At 33.3% G+C, this 14,207-nt stretch overlaps 1 protein-coding gene across 6 annotated transcripts in view; it reads left to right on the top strand.

Annotated features, from left to right (window-relative positions):
• Window positions 1–14,207, top strand: part of PHTF2 (putative homeodomain transcription factor 2) — a 134,768-nt gene that overhangs the window by 76,900 nt on the left and 43,661 nt on the right. For 3 of the 6 annotated variants that reach the window (XM_036010706.1, XM_028525369.2, XM_036010709.1), the window contains exons 3-6: window positions 3,431–3,487; window positions 3,817–3,828; window positions 10,278–10,347; window positions 10,989–11,147. In XM_036010706.1, the coding sequence (XP_035866599.1) occupies window positions 3,431–3,487; window positions 3,817–3,828; window positions 10,278–10,347; window positions 10,989–11,147 (298 nt within the window). Of the gene's footprint in view, window positions 1–3,430; window positions 3,488–3,816; window positions 3,829–10,277; window positions 10,348–10,988; window positions 11,148–14,207 lie in introns of those variants that run through there. The other 3 variants (XM_028525367.2, XM_036010708.1, XM_036010707.1) reach the window with 2 other exon arrangements.

Raw genomic sequence — 14,207 nt, 5'->3', positions numbered from 1 at the left:
CCTTATGCGCTCAACTCTCTCTGCTCTGCATGCCCCAACTGGTGCCTGGCTGCTTGTCTCTGCCCCTCCTACCTGTGTGGATGAACGGGTCTATTTCAACTTCTTGGCTGTCTGACTTCCATTCAGATAAATTTTCTGTCAGTTCTGGATGTTATTCTGCCTCTGAATTGTTGTTGTTCCAATCTTGGTTGTGCATGGAAGTACGGTGCATCCACCTATGCCTCCATCTTGGCCGGAAGTCAAAATCGACAAACTTTTAAGACTACTCACAGTCGTCTGGCTGCTGCGTCCCGAGAGCCGAGGGTCCTCTTTCTGAGTCCCTCTTCCGCGGCCACAGTCCACCCCGGCAGCCGGGACCTCGTAGGCTGACGTGGTGTGCCCGGGCGAGACCGCTCCTCCCAAAACCTTTTTATTCACTCTTATACTAATGGGCACTTGGGCTACCTCCAAATCTTAGCTATTAGAAATAATAACAGAGTGAACATAGGGGTGCTTATATTATTTCAAATTTCACATTTCTTCGGAAAAATCCCCAGATGTGGAATCAGTGGGTCATAAGGCAATTCCATTTTTATTTTTTTGAGGAACCTTCACACTTTTTTCCATAGGGGTTGCACCAATCTGTGTCCCCATCAGGAGTGCACTGGAGTCCCCTTTCTCCACATCCTTGCTAACTCTTGTTGTTTGTTAATTTATTGTGATAGCCATTCTGACAGGTGTAAGATGGTATCTCGTGGTTTTGATTTGCATTTCTCTGATTATTAGTGATATTAAGCAACTTTTTGTGTTTATTGGCCATCCGTATGTCTTCTTTAGAGAAATGTCTATTCAGGTCACCTGGCCACTTTTTAATTGGATTGTTTGTTTTTTTTATGAGTTCTTCATATACCATATTTTTCTGTGTATAATGCACACTTTTGTGCCCAGATTTTTTAGGGAAAAATAAAGATATGCATTATACACAAGTATAATGATTACATACCATGGGTATAATAATAGGCATAATAATCCCATCTATAACGTGCACAAAAACTGTGGGTGCACATTATGCATGGGAGCACATTATACATGGCAAAATACAGTATTTTGGATACTAACCCCTTATTGGATTATCGTTTGCAAATATCTTCCCCCATTCAGTAGGTTGCCTTTTTGTTTTGTTGATGGTTTTCTTTGCTGTCAAAAGCTTTTTAGTCTGATGTAGTCCCATTTTGTATTTTTGCTTTAGTTGCCTTTCCCCAAGCAGATACTGCCCTCCCAAAATATTTCTAAGATCAGTGCCAAAGAATTTACTTCCTATTTTTTTTCTAGGAGTTTTATGGCTTCAGGGCTTACATTTAAGTCTTTAACCCATTTTGAGTTCATTCTAGAATGTGGTATAAGGAGGTAGTCTAGTTTTGTATTTTTGCATGTACCTGTCCAGTTTACCCAACAACATTTATTGAATAGACTGTCTTTACCTCATTGTATGTTTTTGCCTTTGTCTTAAATTAATTGATCATATAGGCATGGGTTTATTTGTGGGTTCTCTGCTCTGTTCTGTTGATCTGTTTTTATGCCAGTACCTTGCTGTTTTGATTACCATGGCCTTGAACATTATTTAATATCAAGTAGTATGATACTTTCCACTTTGTTCTTCTTTTTTAGGACTTCTTTTGCCATTTGGGGTCTTTTGTTGTTTTCATACAACTTTTTGAATTACTTGTTCCAGTTCTGTGAAATATGCCATTGGTATATTGATAGGAATTGTATTGAATCTATAGATTTCTTTGGGAAGTATGGACATTTAATGATGTTAATTCTTCCTATCCATGAACATGGTATACACTTCTATTTGTTAGTATCTTCTTGGATTCTTTCTTCAAGTCTTAAAATTTTGTTAGTACAGGTCTTTTTACTTCTTGGTTAAATTTATTTCTAGTTTTTTTTTCTTAATGCAATTTCCTATGGGGTTGTTTTCTTACTTTCCCTTCCTGATAGTTCATTTTTGGTGTATAATGGTAATATAAAAATGCAACCATTTCCTGAATATTAATTTTATATCCTGCTACATTACTGCATCAGTTTATCAGTTCTAGTAGTTTTTGTTGGAATCTTTAGGGTTCTCTATGTACATTATCATGTCATCTGCAAATAAAGACAGTTTTACTTCTTTTCCAATTTATGTGTCTTTGTTTTATTTTTCTGTCTGATTGCTGAAGCTGAGACTTTCAATAGTACAATATATTGAATAAGCATGGTGAAAGTAGATGTCCCAACCTTGTTTCTGATCTTAAGGGAAATGCTTTTAGTTTTTCCCCATTGAGTATGATGTTGGCTGTGGGTCTGTCACATATGACATTTATTACATTGAGGTATGTTCTCTCTATTCCTACTTGCTGAGAGTTCTTATCATAAGTGGGTCTGGATTTTCTGAAATGCTTTTGCTGCACCTATTGATAAGATCATGATTTTTATTCTTTTTTTTTTTTAATGTATATATATATATTTTTTTAAGCGTTTTTTTTTTTTTTAAGATTTTATTTATTCATTTTAGAGAGGGATGGGAGGGAGATAGAGATGAGAGAGAGAGACAGACAGACAGACAGACAGACAGACACATCAATGTGCGGTTGCTGGGGGTTATGGCCTGCAACCCAGGAATGTACGCTGGCTGGGAATCGAACCTGGGACACTTTGGTTCCCAGCCCGCGCTCAATCCACTGAGCTATGCCAGCCAGGGCTTGATTTTTATTCTTTATTTTATCTGGTATATCCATTTAATTGATTTTCAGATATTATAATATTCTGGTATCCCAGGAATGAATCCCACATGATCATGTTCTGTGATCTTTTTAATGTATTGCTGGACCCCGTTTGTTGATATTTTGTTGAGGGTTTTTGCATCTATCTTCATCAGGGATATTGGCTTATGATTTTTTTCTTTATAGTGTATATATCTGGTTTTGGAATTATGGTAATGCTGGCCTTGTAAAATGAGATTGGAAGTTTTCCCTCCTCTTGAATTTTTTTGAAAATTTTGAGAAGGATAGGTGTTAGTTCTTCATTGAATGTTTGGTAAAATTTATCTATGAATCCATCTGGTCCAAAATTTCTGTCTTGTGAGTGTTTTTATTACTGCTTCAGTTTCATTAGTTGTATCAGTCTATTCAAATTTTCTGTTTCTTCTTGATTCAATTTTAGAAGATTGTGTTTCTAGAAAGGGAGTTTGCATTTCTAACAAGTTCTCAGGTAATGCTAAAACTGCTGGTCCTGAAACCCTACTTTGAGAGCCACTGCAGTACAGTATTGATCACAGAAATCTGGGACAGAGCTGAAACTAATTTGTGCTGAATGAATGCTGAGTTGCTTGTAATGAAAGCAGTTATACCTTTAGGATGGGCACTCACAGTGATCATTTAATGTAGGTATTTTTTATTTATTTTCATAGATTGGAGCATATGATCAACAAATATGGGAAAAATCTGTTGAACAAAGAGAAATCAAGGTAATATGTATATTTCATTGTGTATATTCTGAAACAGTTCTGTAAATTGATTATTAACTATATTTTATATAATATCTTCACATATACTGTTAAGGTATAAATTAATATAATTTTATCCAAACTTTTGAATAAAGAAGGTAAACTTTTATGATGGCATAGTTTGTGTCTTTACCTTTGATTTTCTTTTCTTTGCTTTTTAGCTTATTTCTGTTCTTTTAAAATTTAATGTTTAATGATTATTTTTTGTCAGCTCTTTTCTACTTTCACTTGTCACCTTATACTTCTAGTTTGCATTTCCTCACTTTTGATGCTGTCATTGCTCTGTACAGTTTATTAAACTGGTAAGTGTTTCAGGACTTTGCTCGCCTGAGTGATCCTGTGCAAATGCCGCTCTTCTTAATTGAGATCTGCTTTTTCGTGTTACTAACAGAATGAGTTGGGTGCAAATAGAACTGCTGAAAATTTGGTCGTCTTGAAAAAGAATTTAGGAAAATAAAGCATTAATTAAAATGCTTTTGTAGTAGGTAGTTTCTTCTTGAACATGTAATCACTTAGGCTAAGATGTTCTCATAGCCTACCTTGCTAGCATGAAAATTATTTTTTAACTAAATTTATTGTTTCTCAGCAATCACTCTTCCTTGGTAATAAGATTTCTATTTTTCATTTGTATAGATAATACTAATCAGTGTGGTCCTGCACGAGCTAAATTTAATCTGGGCCTAGAGAATGTTACTGGAGTTGCTTGACAGTTTCTATTTTGTATAGAAAGGTTTACATTAAATTGAAAGCCAATGTCTCTAGTTACCTTAAAAATATGTCCCCCCAAAAAATCTGTGTTTAGAAACTTAGTCATCTGTAATAAAGAGCAAGATTCTTTGTCATTTCTTAATTTTAATTTTTAAACTATTTTCATGAGCAATTAATATAGTTAACAATATTTTAGTAACTCTAATATGTATAAAATACAGAATTAAACCATAGAAACAAAATAGTGAAATAGATTTTAATTTTGTAGATGAGATACATAATTACAAATGAGACTAATCCAGTTAAAAGAAGGATGTGTAGGTCTCTTTGGGGGAGCTCTAGGGGAAGCAGCCTTGCAGAGGTTAGAAAAGATTTCACAAAGGAAGTTACTCATGAACTAAGTTTGAGAGACATTAGGGAGAATGAATAAATCATTCCAGACAGAATGAAGACCATATGAAAATATGCATAAAGGAAAGAAGGAACATGACTCCTCAAGGAGCTTGAGTGTTGAGAGGATGAATAGTGGAGGGAAATTAGAAATGAAAATGTAAGTCATAGCATGAAGGAACTTGACTGCCTTACCCAAGAGTCTAGAAATAATTTGGAAAACAATGAGGAAACAGAGATTTTAAGGAGAAAAGATTACCTGATTAAATTCATATGTTTACAACTTTACTAAGTGTGATAGCAAATACTAGAAGAGAGGCAGATAAAGAATTCTGTTTTAGAAATACCCAGGTATGTGGGTAACAGACTTAGGAGTCCTCAGTATTTAAAGTGTGTATGTATGTATTATATATTATATATTCTACACATTATGTTGATGCAGCTATAGGAGTGAGTGGATTTACATTTAATGATGAAAGAAGAAAAGTGAGAATGGGATATTGGGAAACATCAATATTTAATGGGTATGTAAGGGAGAGGAGATGTAAATGAAGGAGGAAAGAGAAGTAGGAGATTCATGAGACAGTAGTCTGGTGAGTTGAAATAGTCTAGAGTTGGAATAATCAAGCAAATAAAAAGAAGCAGAGAAATCTAGTAAGAAGCCTTAAAATCTCTTATTCTTTTTGACAAATCTTTATCTTGTTAAACAGAGAATATTAAGTATTTTGAGAAGTGGTGTTACCAGTTGGCACATTTGGATATTTTATGAAATTTAAAAACATCTGAAATATATGTATATGTGTATAGATATAATTTTTTAGTTGTAAGCCACTCATCACAAATTACTACATTAGTTATGTAATTTCTTCATTTTTATTTTATTTATTTATTTATTTCAAGCCCTTGTGTCAAGGGCTGACTTTCAATAGACTGAAGTCAGGGAGCCGCTGTGCCAGCTAAGAAACCCCAACCCAGCAGGAGCAGGTCATCTACCATGGTCTGTCTAGCACCATGTTCCCCAGAGCATGCCCTGTATGACAGTAGGTGAGAGGGCAGCCTCTTTTCTGGCCATGCCCCATTTTCAGGAAGAGGTGCTCTCTGTACTGGACCCTGGTCCTAGTAATTTTCTCATTTTGAAAAGAACTATTTTAAAGCCTAAAAAAAGGTTAGGATAAGAAAGAATTATATTAGTTGTTTCTTGGTATGCTGACAGGATGAATTTAGGGAAAGTTAAGACCTGTAACTTGTTTCTGAAATATGTATGCCTTTAAAGATAATACTTTGTAATAGTAACTGAAAAATTAAAACAGTAATAAAAACCATTCTTACTAAACATTCTAGTGGAGGCATATTCTTTATAATATAAAATAATTTTGCATTTATTCTAAGAAAGACAAGTGCGTAACTGGTGTATTAATATTAACTATTTGATTTTAAAAAATAAAAACACTGTACCTGTGGCATAGAGAATGCTGTTTTGAATGTATTGAATTTGTCTTTCTATGTTATCAATTTGCTCATGTATCAAGCAGTGCGCAACAACTAAAGAAATCAACAAAAGCCATGAAATTATATTTCTTAGAAATGTTTATCTTTTTAAATTAAAAGCCAAGAGTTTATATTGCTAAAGTGTTAAATCTTTGTTAGTTGCAAATTATTTTTTCTTAAGCATTTAAAAAGTTATTACTAAAAGTTTTTATTCTCTGATCACCTTGATCCAAATTTAAAATTAAATGTGGAATTTCCTCTTGGTTTAGCACCTAATACAGTTTTAAGGCTTCAACAAAAAGAACTAGGCTGTCTGAAGTCATTACAGAGAAAAAATGGGATGGGGGAACTGAATAGGATTTCCAGAAAGTGAAACTGATGGTTACATTCTTTAATGGAGTCTAATTGTTATACTAGGTCCGTGCATGGAAGTCTGGGTCATTGAACCAAAGTATTTTCTAAATATAAACAGCCCTTTTAAGCTTTTTGGCTCAACATTATCTGTGTGTTTATATTTTTAAATTTAAAACTTCATATTATTTGTGTCATTGCACTTCAGGAATGTACTATAGGAATTTAAATGTATATTCAATAAACAATATTATTTGAATTCTTGGAGATTAATTGTACTAGTAGCACTTGATTGTTTCTACTTCTTAGTTAAGCTAGTAAATTTTTAAAGTTTTTTTTAAAACTAACTTAGTTTTCACTTTTTATTTGTTCACCTCTTTTGCTATATGTTCTTTTTATTGAGGTAACAATATTGGTTAATAACATTACATAAGATTCAGGTGTGCAGCATAATTTGATATCTATATACACGATAGCATGCTCACCACCAAAAATCTATTTTCACCACATAAAAATCTTGAGGGTCCATAATTATATTTAGTACTGAAAGCTGTGCTATTTTATATGGGTCTAGTTTATTATAAACCAATTTAATCTTCCAACTTAAAAATATATACTTAATTAAAATCAGATTTTATGAATGCTCATATCTTGGTGGTAATCTTTTATTTTTGTGAACAAAATAATTAATATTAGAAAATCAGTATAATTTTTTTTTTTTTAAACCCTTGAAATACTATGATAGGCTACCTTGAAGGGGACATTTTATCAAAACTGGTAATTACATTGTAACATTACAATGTAGCTCAAATAAATGCTTTAATGAAATATAAAATAGAAAAGTAACACATATAAAAAGTTCAAATAGAATGAACATGGTGAAAAACAACATAATTGCATAAGAAAAGATAATATGTTTTTCCTCTTATAAGGACTTTAAGTTCTTAAAACAATCTTGATAAAAATTTTTGGTATACAACCGTAAATTTAATTTTACATTTGTGGTAAAACATTGGCTATAAGGTTATTTTTCAAACTGTTTTTAAAAGAATGTATGAAAAACAAGTAAATTAAAATGTTACTGTTTTCAAATGTGTTGGCACTAATAAAGGTAAAAATCTCATAATAAATGTCTTAACAAATCTAAATAGTGCTCTATTAATGAAATTTTGTTAAACGTATGTATTATTAGAATTGCCTTCCCAATTTGCAATTTATCAGGAATGATTTATAGTTTTTCACCACTCTATCATGACATTAAAATGGGAAATGAAATACAGGTACAATTGATTCTCATTCACAGTAGTTATTTTCTATAAAGACACTGTGAACAACCGTTTAGTGAATACTGAACATTGCTCCTAGAGGAAATACAATTAAGTTCCTGCAAGCTTCTAGTCACAACCCTTTCTTCAGCTCATCAGTACACAACATTGATTAAGTGTATTTATGTTGAAAAACCCCTTATTCAATATGTATTATTGGTTTTATTAATATTGAACTCATGGTCAAAAATGATGTATAAGGGGGAAGCCCAAAAAACCCAGAATTTATTTATAAAAAATTGCATTTATTCTTATATGTTTAGATTTCAGTCACCCTCAAAATATTCTCCATTTGATGCAATACACTGATTGAGACTTTTTCCTACTGCTCAAAAACAGTTTGAACTCATTGATTTTGATGCTTTTCAGTACTTCTGCAGTTTTTTGTTTCACCTCTTCTACTTAGCAAAACATTTCTGTTTGAGGACATTTTTCACCCAGGGAAACAAAAAAAAAGTCACTCAGGGTGAGATTGGGTGAATAAGGAGGGTTGGGCATGGGGTTATGATGTTTTGGGTCAAAAACTGCTGAACACTCAGCATGATGTGGGCAGGTACATTCATACATCCGCCATCATGAAATGGACAAACAGCGTTGAAAGAGTCTTCAAAGAAAAATTCACTGAAGTTGAATGCAGCCTCTCACAATAACACCAGTTGGTACACTGATACAGATAAGTTCCTAGAACACTAACCTAGCAGGGGAAACCTGTACTATGAGGGGTCTGCCTGCCCTCCAGAAAATAATTCCATGTTTTTGGGGTCCCACCTCATAACTTTGCCTAAACAGATCTTATCTATAACACATTTTCTTAGAGGCACCACGACCTTTTTGCACTTAAAAGCTCTAGACAGCACTTCAGCAGTATGCTAGGGGGCCATTTTAAACAACAAAATTACCAACAAGAAGCACCAAAAAAATGCAAAATCTGTATATAGCACTGGAGTAGACTGTGAAAGGACATTTAATTACAATACAGAGATCTGAAACAAGAAGGCAGAGCATTGCCTTGTTTGACCTCAGCTGGGAATGTGCATGTTGGGTGACTCATTTTTTACCACAGTCACTCTGCTCATGTTTGCAAAGGACTGCAAAAGCACAGCAAGTGTCACTTTTGGGATTCAAATAAATTTTATTGAGTAGGTGAATTTGCAAATGTGGAATCTGTGACTATGAAGACCAACTGTGTATAAAATTATCATGGATATATCTTCAGCCCTGACCCTTTTTTTCTCTTGTTTTTGTAATTTTGTATCTCTGGGTTGGTTGTAACTTCATACGGACAGACTATTTGCATGGGTTCAAAGTTTAATTGCATCTTGATTTCAGGGCACATTTTTGGTTTAAACATCTCAGTTCATTCTGAGCTCAAATGCTCTCTGCTTTGCATTAGATGCAAACACTAATCAAATTTTTACTTTAGGTGGTCATTGTTAATTACTTGGATTAGGACTAAACAAAGCACTGAACAGTTACTTGGTGTATTGAATGAATAATAAAACACCATCTAAAGACTCTGTGTCATCTCTTAGCACTTGGTTCCTGAAGAGTGTAGCTTAAACTCTTCCAATTTTTAACATCCTAGACTTAAGTCATAAAGTGTAATTTATTTTTTATAGTGTTTTTTTCAATAATTTTGATAATCTACCTTTTTCTGTATATTGATGGCAGAAACTTAATCTTGATGTTTAGTAATTCCAAGTTTTTAAACCACTTTGAATTGAGATTTCTGCTCTGATTAGGTGGTGTTTGGTCTGGTTATGCATGTGAACATAGTGGCAAGCCTGAGATATGCATCATTCTCTGTGGGTCTCAGCCAATACCACCCCATACATGCTGGCATCTGCTTAGAACTCTGCATTACTGTCCTCAGCTCTGTGGTCCCCTGATTTCTACAGCAGTGTGCCCAGCATCACAACTTGAGAGCCCTTCAGAGTTAGTGTCACCCCAGACATCCTCAACACTCTCCTATGCACATCTGGGGGCCAATGCAGTTTCCTGGACCATCTCAGGCTGTACATAACAAATTTATTGGTAGCAGTAGTCTTTGTTTTAGAATTTTACTTGTAGTAATAAGCAGGCACCATGTATTATATACATCTTTAAATTTTTTGGAAAGTAATAAAATTTATTACAATACTACACTTATGTTCCATTTATAACATATATAATGTATTATGTTTTTGTCCAGTATATTAACTTTTTTAATTGAATCTTTAGATGATTCTTCTCTGTTCTTCTGGATATATATATATATATATACACACACACATATATATGTAATTTTAATACTACTTTTTTATTAAGGAATAGACATTAGTTTCAGGTATACAACATAATGATTTGATATTTGTATATATTGAGAAATGATCACCACAGTAAGTGTAGTTAACATTTGTCCCCATACATAGTTAACAAAAAACAATTTTTTTGTGATGAGTACTTTTAAGATTGACACTCTCACCAATACTACTTTTAATATGTTATAGGGTTTAAGGAATAAACCAAAGAAAACAGCGCATGTGAAACCAGACCTCATAGATGTTGATCTTGTAAGAGGTGAGCCCTGGATAAATAAATGCTTAATGCAATTAGAAATTGACCTTGAAGAAACAGAATTCAAAATGGGTTAGATATATGTTTGTAGAAATAAAAGTATTAATAAGCCTAAATGAAACAGGAATAGTTTTAAAAACAGAACGGAAGTATTTAAATACCATTAACTAGTCTTTCCTCCCACTAAAGATCATTCCAAGAAAAAAGTACAAAAGAAAGCAGTTTGTGTTTGCTTAGTAAACTATAAGACTTGGTTATAAAAATGAAAGCAGTAACATTTTTTAAAACTTATTTTTAAAAGTATAATTGACATACAATATTATATTAGTTTAATGTGTTATTGTGATAATTTAAAATTCCTAACTGGAACTGGCATTTGAATGTTGTCTTATATTTATAAAATATGTGGGAGAAATTCTGCTGTTATTTCAGTTAAATTTTTTGTGAAGTACCTGAGTTAATATGGCAGCATGAAGAATGTTTTTTTAAGTGTTTGCTACCCAAAGTGGGACATTTCTCATTCATAGCATAGTACAAAATAAAATTATACATGTTTTATTTTTCTTAAAATGTTGAAATTTTTTTTCTCTAAGGAAATAAAAGACTAATAAATGTACTCAGTCATTTTATTTTACTCTTCTCAGGCTCTGCATTTGCTAAGGCAAAACCTGAAAGTCCTTGGACTTCTCTGACTAGAAAAGGAATTGTTCGAGTTGTATTTTTTCCCTTTTTCTTCCGGTGGTGGTTACAAGTAACATCTAAAGTCATCTTTTTCTGGCTTCTTGTCCTTTATCTTCTTCAAGGTACAAAATTAAATGATAGAAATGCATTTTGCTTTTATCTTTCAGGTTATTATTTTTTTAGGGTTACCAAGGCTTTTATAAAAATATGTAGTACTACTGAGTATGAAGATAAATATTTATTATAATATTTAATTTAATAAGACACACTGACATTAACAGTGATTGAGAAAACAAAGCAGTTATTTTCAGTATAATTTTGTGAAAATTTGAATCTGTGCATGGCTAGAAAAAAATACAAATTGAGAGGATTTTAAAAAATTAGAAAGTCTCTTCAAAATGTATCTCTTCCCCTATATACATACCACACCAGTCCTTTTTTTATACAAGTTCATTTTTCCTGCCTCAGCCAGGATTTTTTCTTTTAACAATTGTGATCTGAGACTGTTCTCATTCTGTACTGAAATTCTGCATACCATGAACCGTTGTAAGTGCTTTTCACAGATTATGTAATTCTCACAATAACCCGGTGAAATATAGGTACTATTATGCCTAGCTTATATAGACATGGGACCCTGAAGAACTTTATGGCCCAAAGTCTTACAAATCACCAAGTGTAGCAGAGCCCAGGTTTTAGTTTAAACTGTGTGACTCAGAGCCATATGCTTAAAACCTCTCTTACACTGCCTCCCATCACAGCAGCATTGTAGTGCACAGTCATAGCAGTATACAGTGCGTAATACACACCACTAAAGCATTTGGAGTCTTGAAGAGGAAACCACTCATATTCCATCACTTTAACAAAACAGTGATTTTAATTTGGTTGGCACTCTTTCATTCTTTTAATGTCTATTTAAAAAACATTATTTTAATCCTGAATGATTATTTAAACATGTTTTATTAACTAACTCTATGAAAAAGAGAATTTCTTTTAAGTAAATGAAAATAAATTTAAAACTACAGATTTTTGTTTAGGTAAAGTTGTTTCCTTTAAGCCAGGGTATATCTTATATACATAAAAGGAAGTGAACTATGAAGATTTTGGGATTGTTGTTAGAGAGATTGTATGTGTGTTTCTGATTAAAGAAATGACACATGTTCCCTGCAGAAAATTTGGAAAATGTAGGAAAAAACTGAAGAAAAAAACTACCTATAATCTTGCCTTTCCATTTACTTTTTAACATTTTGATATAGTTGAGATTATTCTTTGTAAGCAATTGTATTTTTTTACCTTGTGTCATACCAAGCATCAGAGTCTTTATGAATATAATTTTAAATTATTGGAAAATATCCTATACTACATCAATATTGGACATTTAAGCTTTTTGTTGTCTTTTGCTGTTATAATTGATGCTGGAAGTGAACATACAGTTTCTGAAGTATTTTTAACATTTTGAATTATTTTCTTATGATAAATTCCTAGAATGCCTGCAATTAAGTATAATATTATTTCCAAGGATTTTCATGCTGTTTATAACTGCTTTCACGAACCTGACCTTTTTTCTTGCTAAGTAATACCATTACATTATATGGTAGTTCTTCTAAATGTATTTTTATCTTAATTTTATTGAGTTACTTTCTTATGTTTCCTTTGCTCCCAAAAATATTTAAAAGAGCTAAGTATAATTATCTTCTAGTGCTTTGTAGCTTAGCAAAAGGCGCAAACTTTATTCCGAAGCAGTCAGAAAGTGAAGTTTCTTATGAGAATAATAATCAGTACCATCGATTGTAACCACTGTGCATTATGTTTTTTTAATTGGTACTTTCTAGTTTCCAGTATAACTAAAAGTTAATGAAACATTATGTCTAAAATTTACTGACTGGCTTTCCTAAGTTAAATAGGGAACACAGGTTAGAATAGGCCTGAAAAGGTATTTGTCAGTTCAGAACTGAAGAACATTGTGTGTTCATAAGTTGAACGCTGAACATTCCAGTAAAACTTAAAGAAGTGACTTAATTGCTTCAAGTTACACAGCCAGTGACCAAGTTCTGCTATGACCCTAATAACCTTCAGCAGTCTGCTAGTACCTTTAGAAACACCTGTGCCTCCATTTCCATGTATATAAAAGTAGGGTAGAGTACTCTGAGTTATACCTTCATTCTCTATCTAACCCTTACCCCCCAAAAGGTAGAATCATGTGCAGTTAGATTTGGTTCTATATAACTCCATATAGTTTTTTTTTAACTTCAGTTACGTACCTTTTAAGTATCTCAACTTCATATTCTCAGCTCCATCCCTACTTTTTGCTTATATCATTTCTTTCCAGATTACTGCCAAGAGATCTTGCCTTCTTCCGTACATATACCTTTTATATTACAAATCCAAACCAGCTGCTTAAGGTCTAAGTTGCTCCCTAGTTGTCATTGATTTGAAGATATAAGGCAAGTTTTTTAGTTAATCTCTTGTGCCTCTCCGCAACTTTAACCAGACTAAATTAACTCTTTTCTGCTGTTTCTCAAACATTCTGTGGTTCCCCCCTCCCCCATGTGTATACCTTTGGACATGCAAATCTTCTTTGCCTGGGTAGCCCTCTTCCCTTTTATTTACCTAGTCAACTCCTATTTGTTCTCTCAAAGTTAAATTAGGCATTAGTTATTGCCTTCTTTCAGAATCCTTTTTATAACCTCCCAGTTTAGCTACCTGGGAGGTAGCTACCTGTTTCTCTTGTGTGGGAGGGGACCCCCCCCAAAGAAAAACCAGAATTATCTTCTGGAAGGTGGGCCCCTTGTAGAATAGGCTTCCCTTGCTAGGAGAGTGTTCTAGGAACACATCTGTATCAATGTACCAGCTGGCAGTGTAGTGAGAGGCTGTGTTCAGCATCAGTGAATTCTTTTTGAAGACTTTTTCGATGTGTTTGCCCATTTCATGATAGGGGATTTATGAGTGCACCTGCCCGCACCACGCTGAGTGTTTAGCACTTTTTGACCCAAAACATCATGACCCCCATGTACCACCTTCCCTATTTACTCAGTCTTGTCCTGACTGACTTTTTTTTGTTTGTCTCCCTGGGTGAAAAAAGTACTCAAAGGGAAACGTAGAAGGGCTAATGTAGAAGAGGTAAAACAAAAACAGCAGAAGAATAAAAGGCATCAAAATTGACAAGTTCAAAAACTGTTTTTGGG

Source organism: Phyllostomus discolor, chromosome 10 (assembly GCF_004126475.2).
Source record: "Phyllostomus discolor isolate MPI-MPIP mPhyDis1 chromosome 10, mPhyDis1.pri.v3, whole genome shotgun sequence".
In the NCBI taxonomy this organism is placed as follows: domain Eukaryota; kingdom Metazoa; phylum Chordata; class Mammalia; order Chiroptera; family Phyllostomidae; genus Phyllostomus; species Phyllostomus discolor.
The sequence above is the reverse complement of the archived record's forward strand: the minus strand, read 5'-3'. Positions and strand labels throughout refer to the sequence as shown.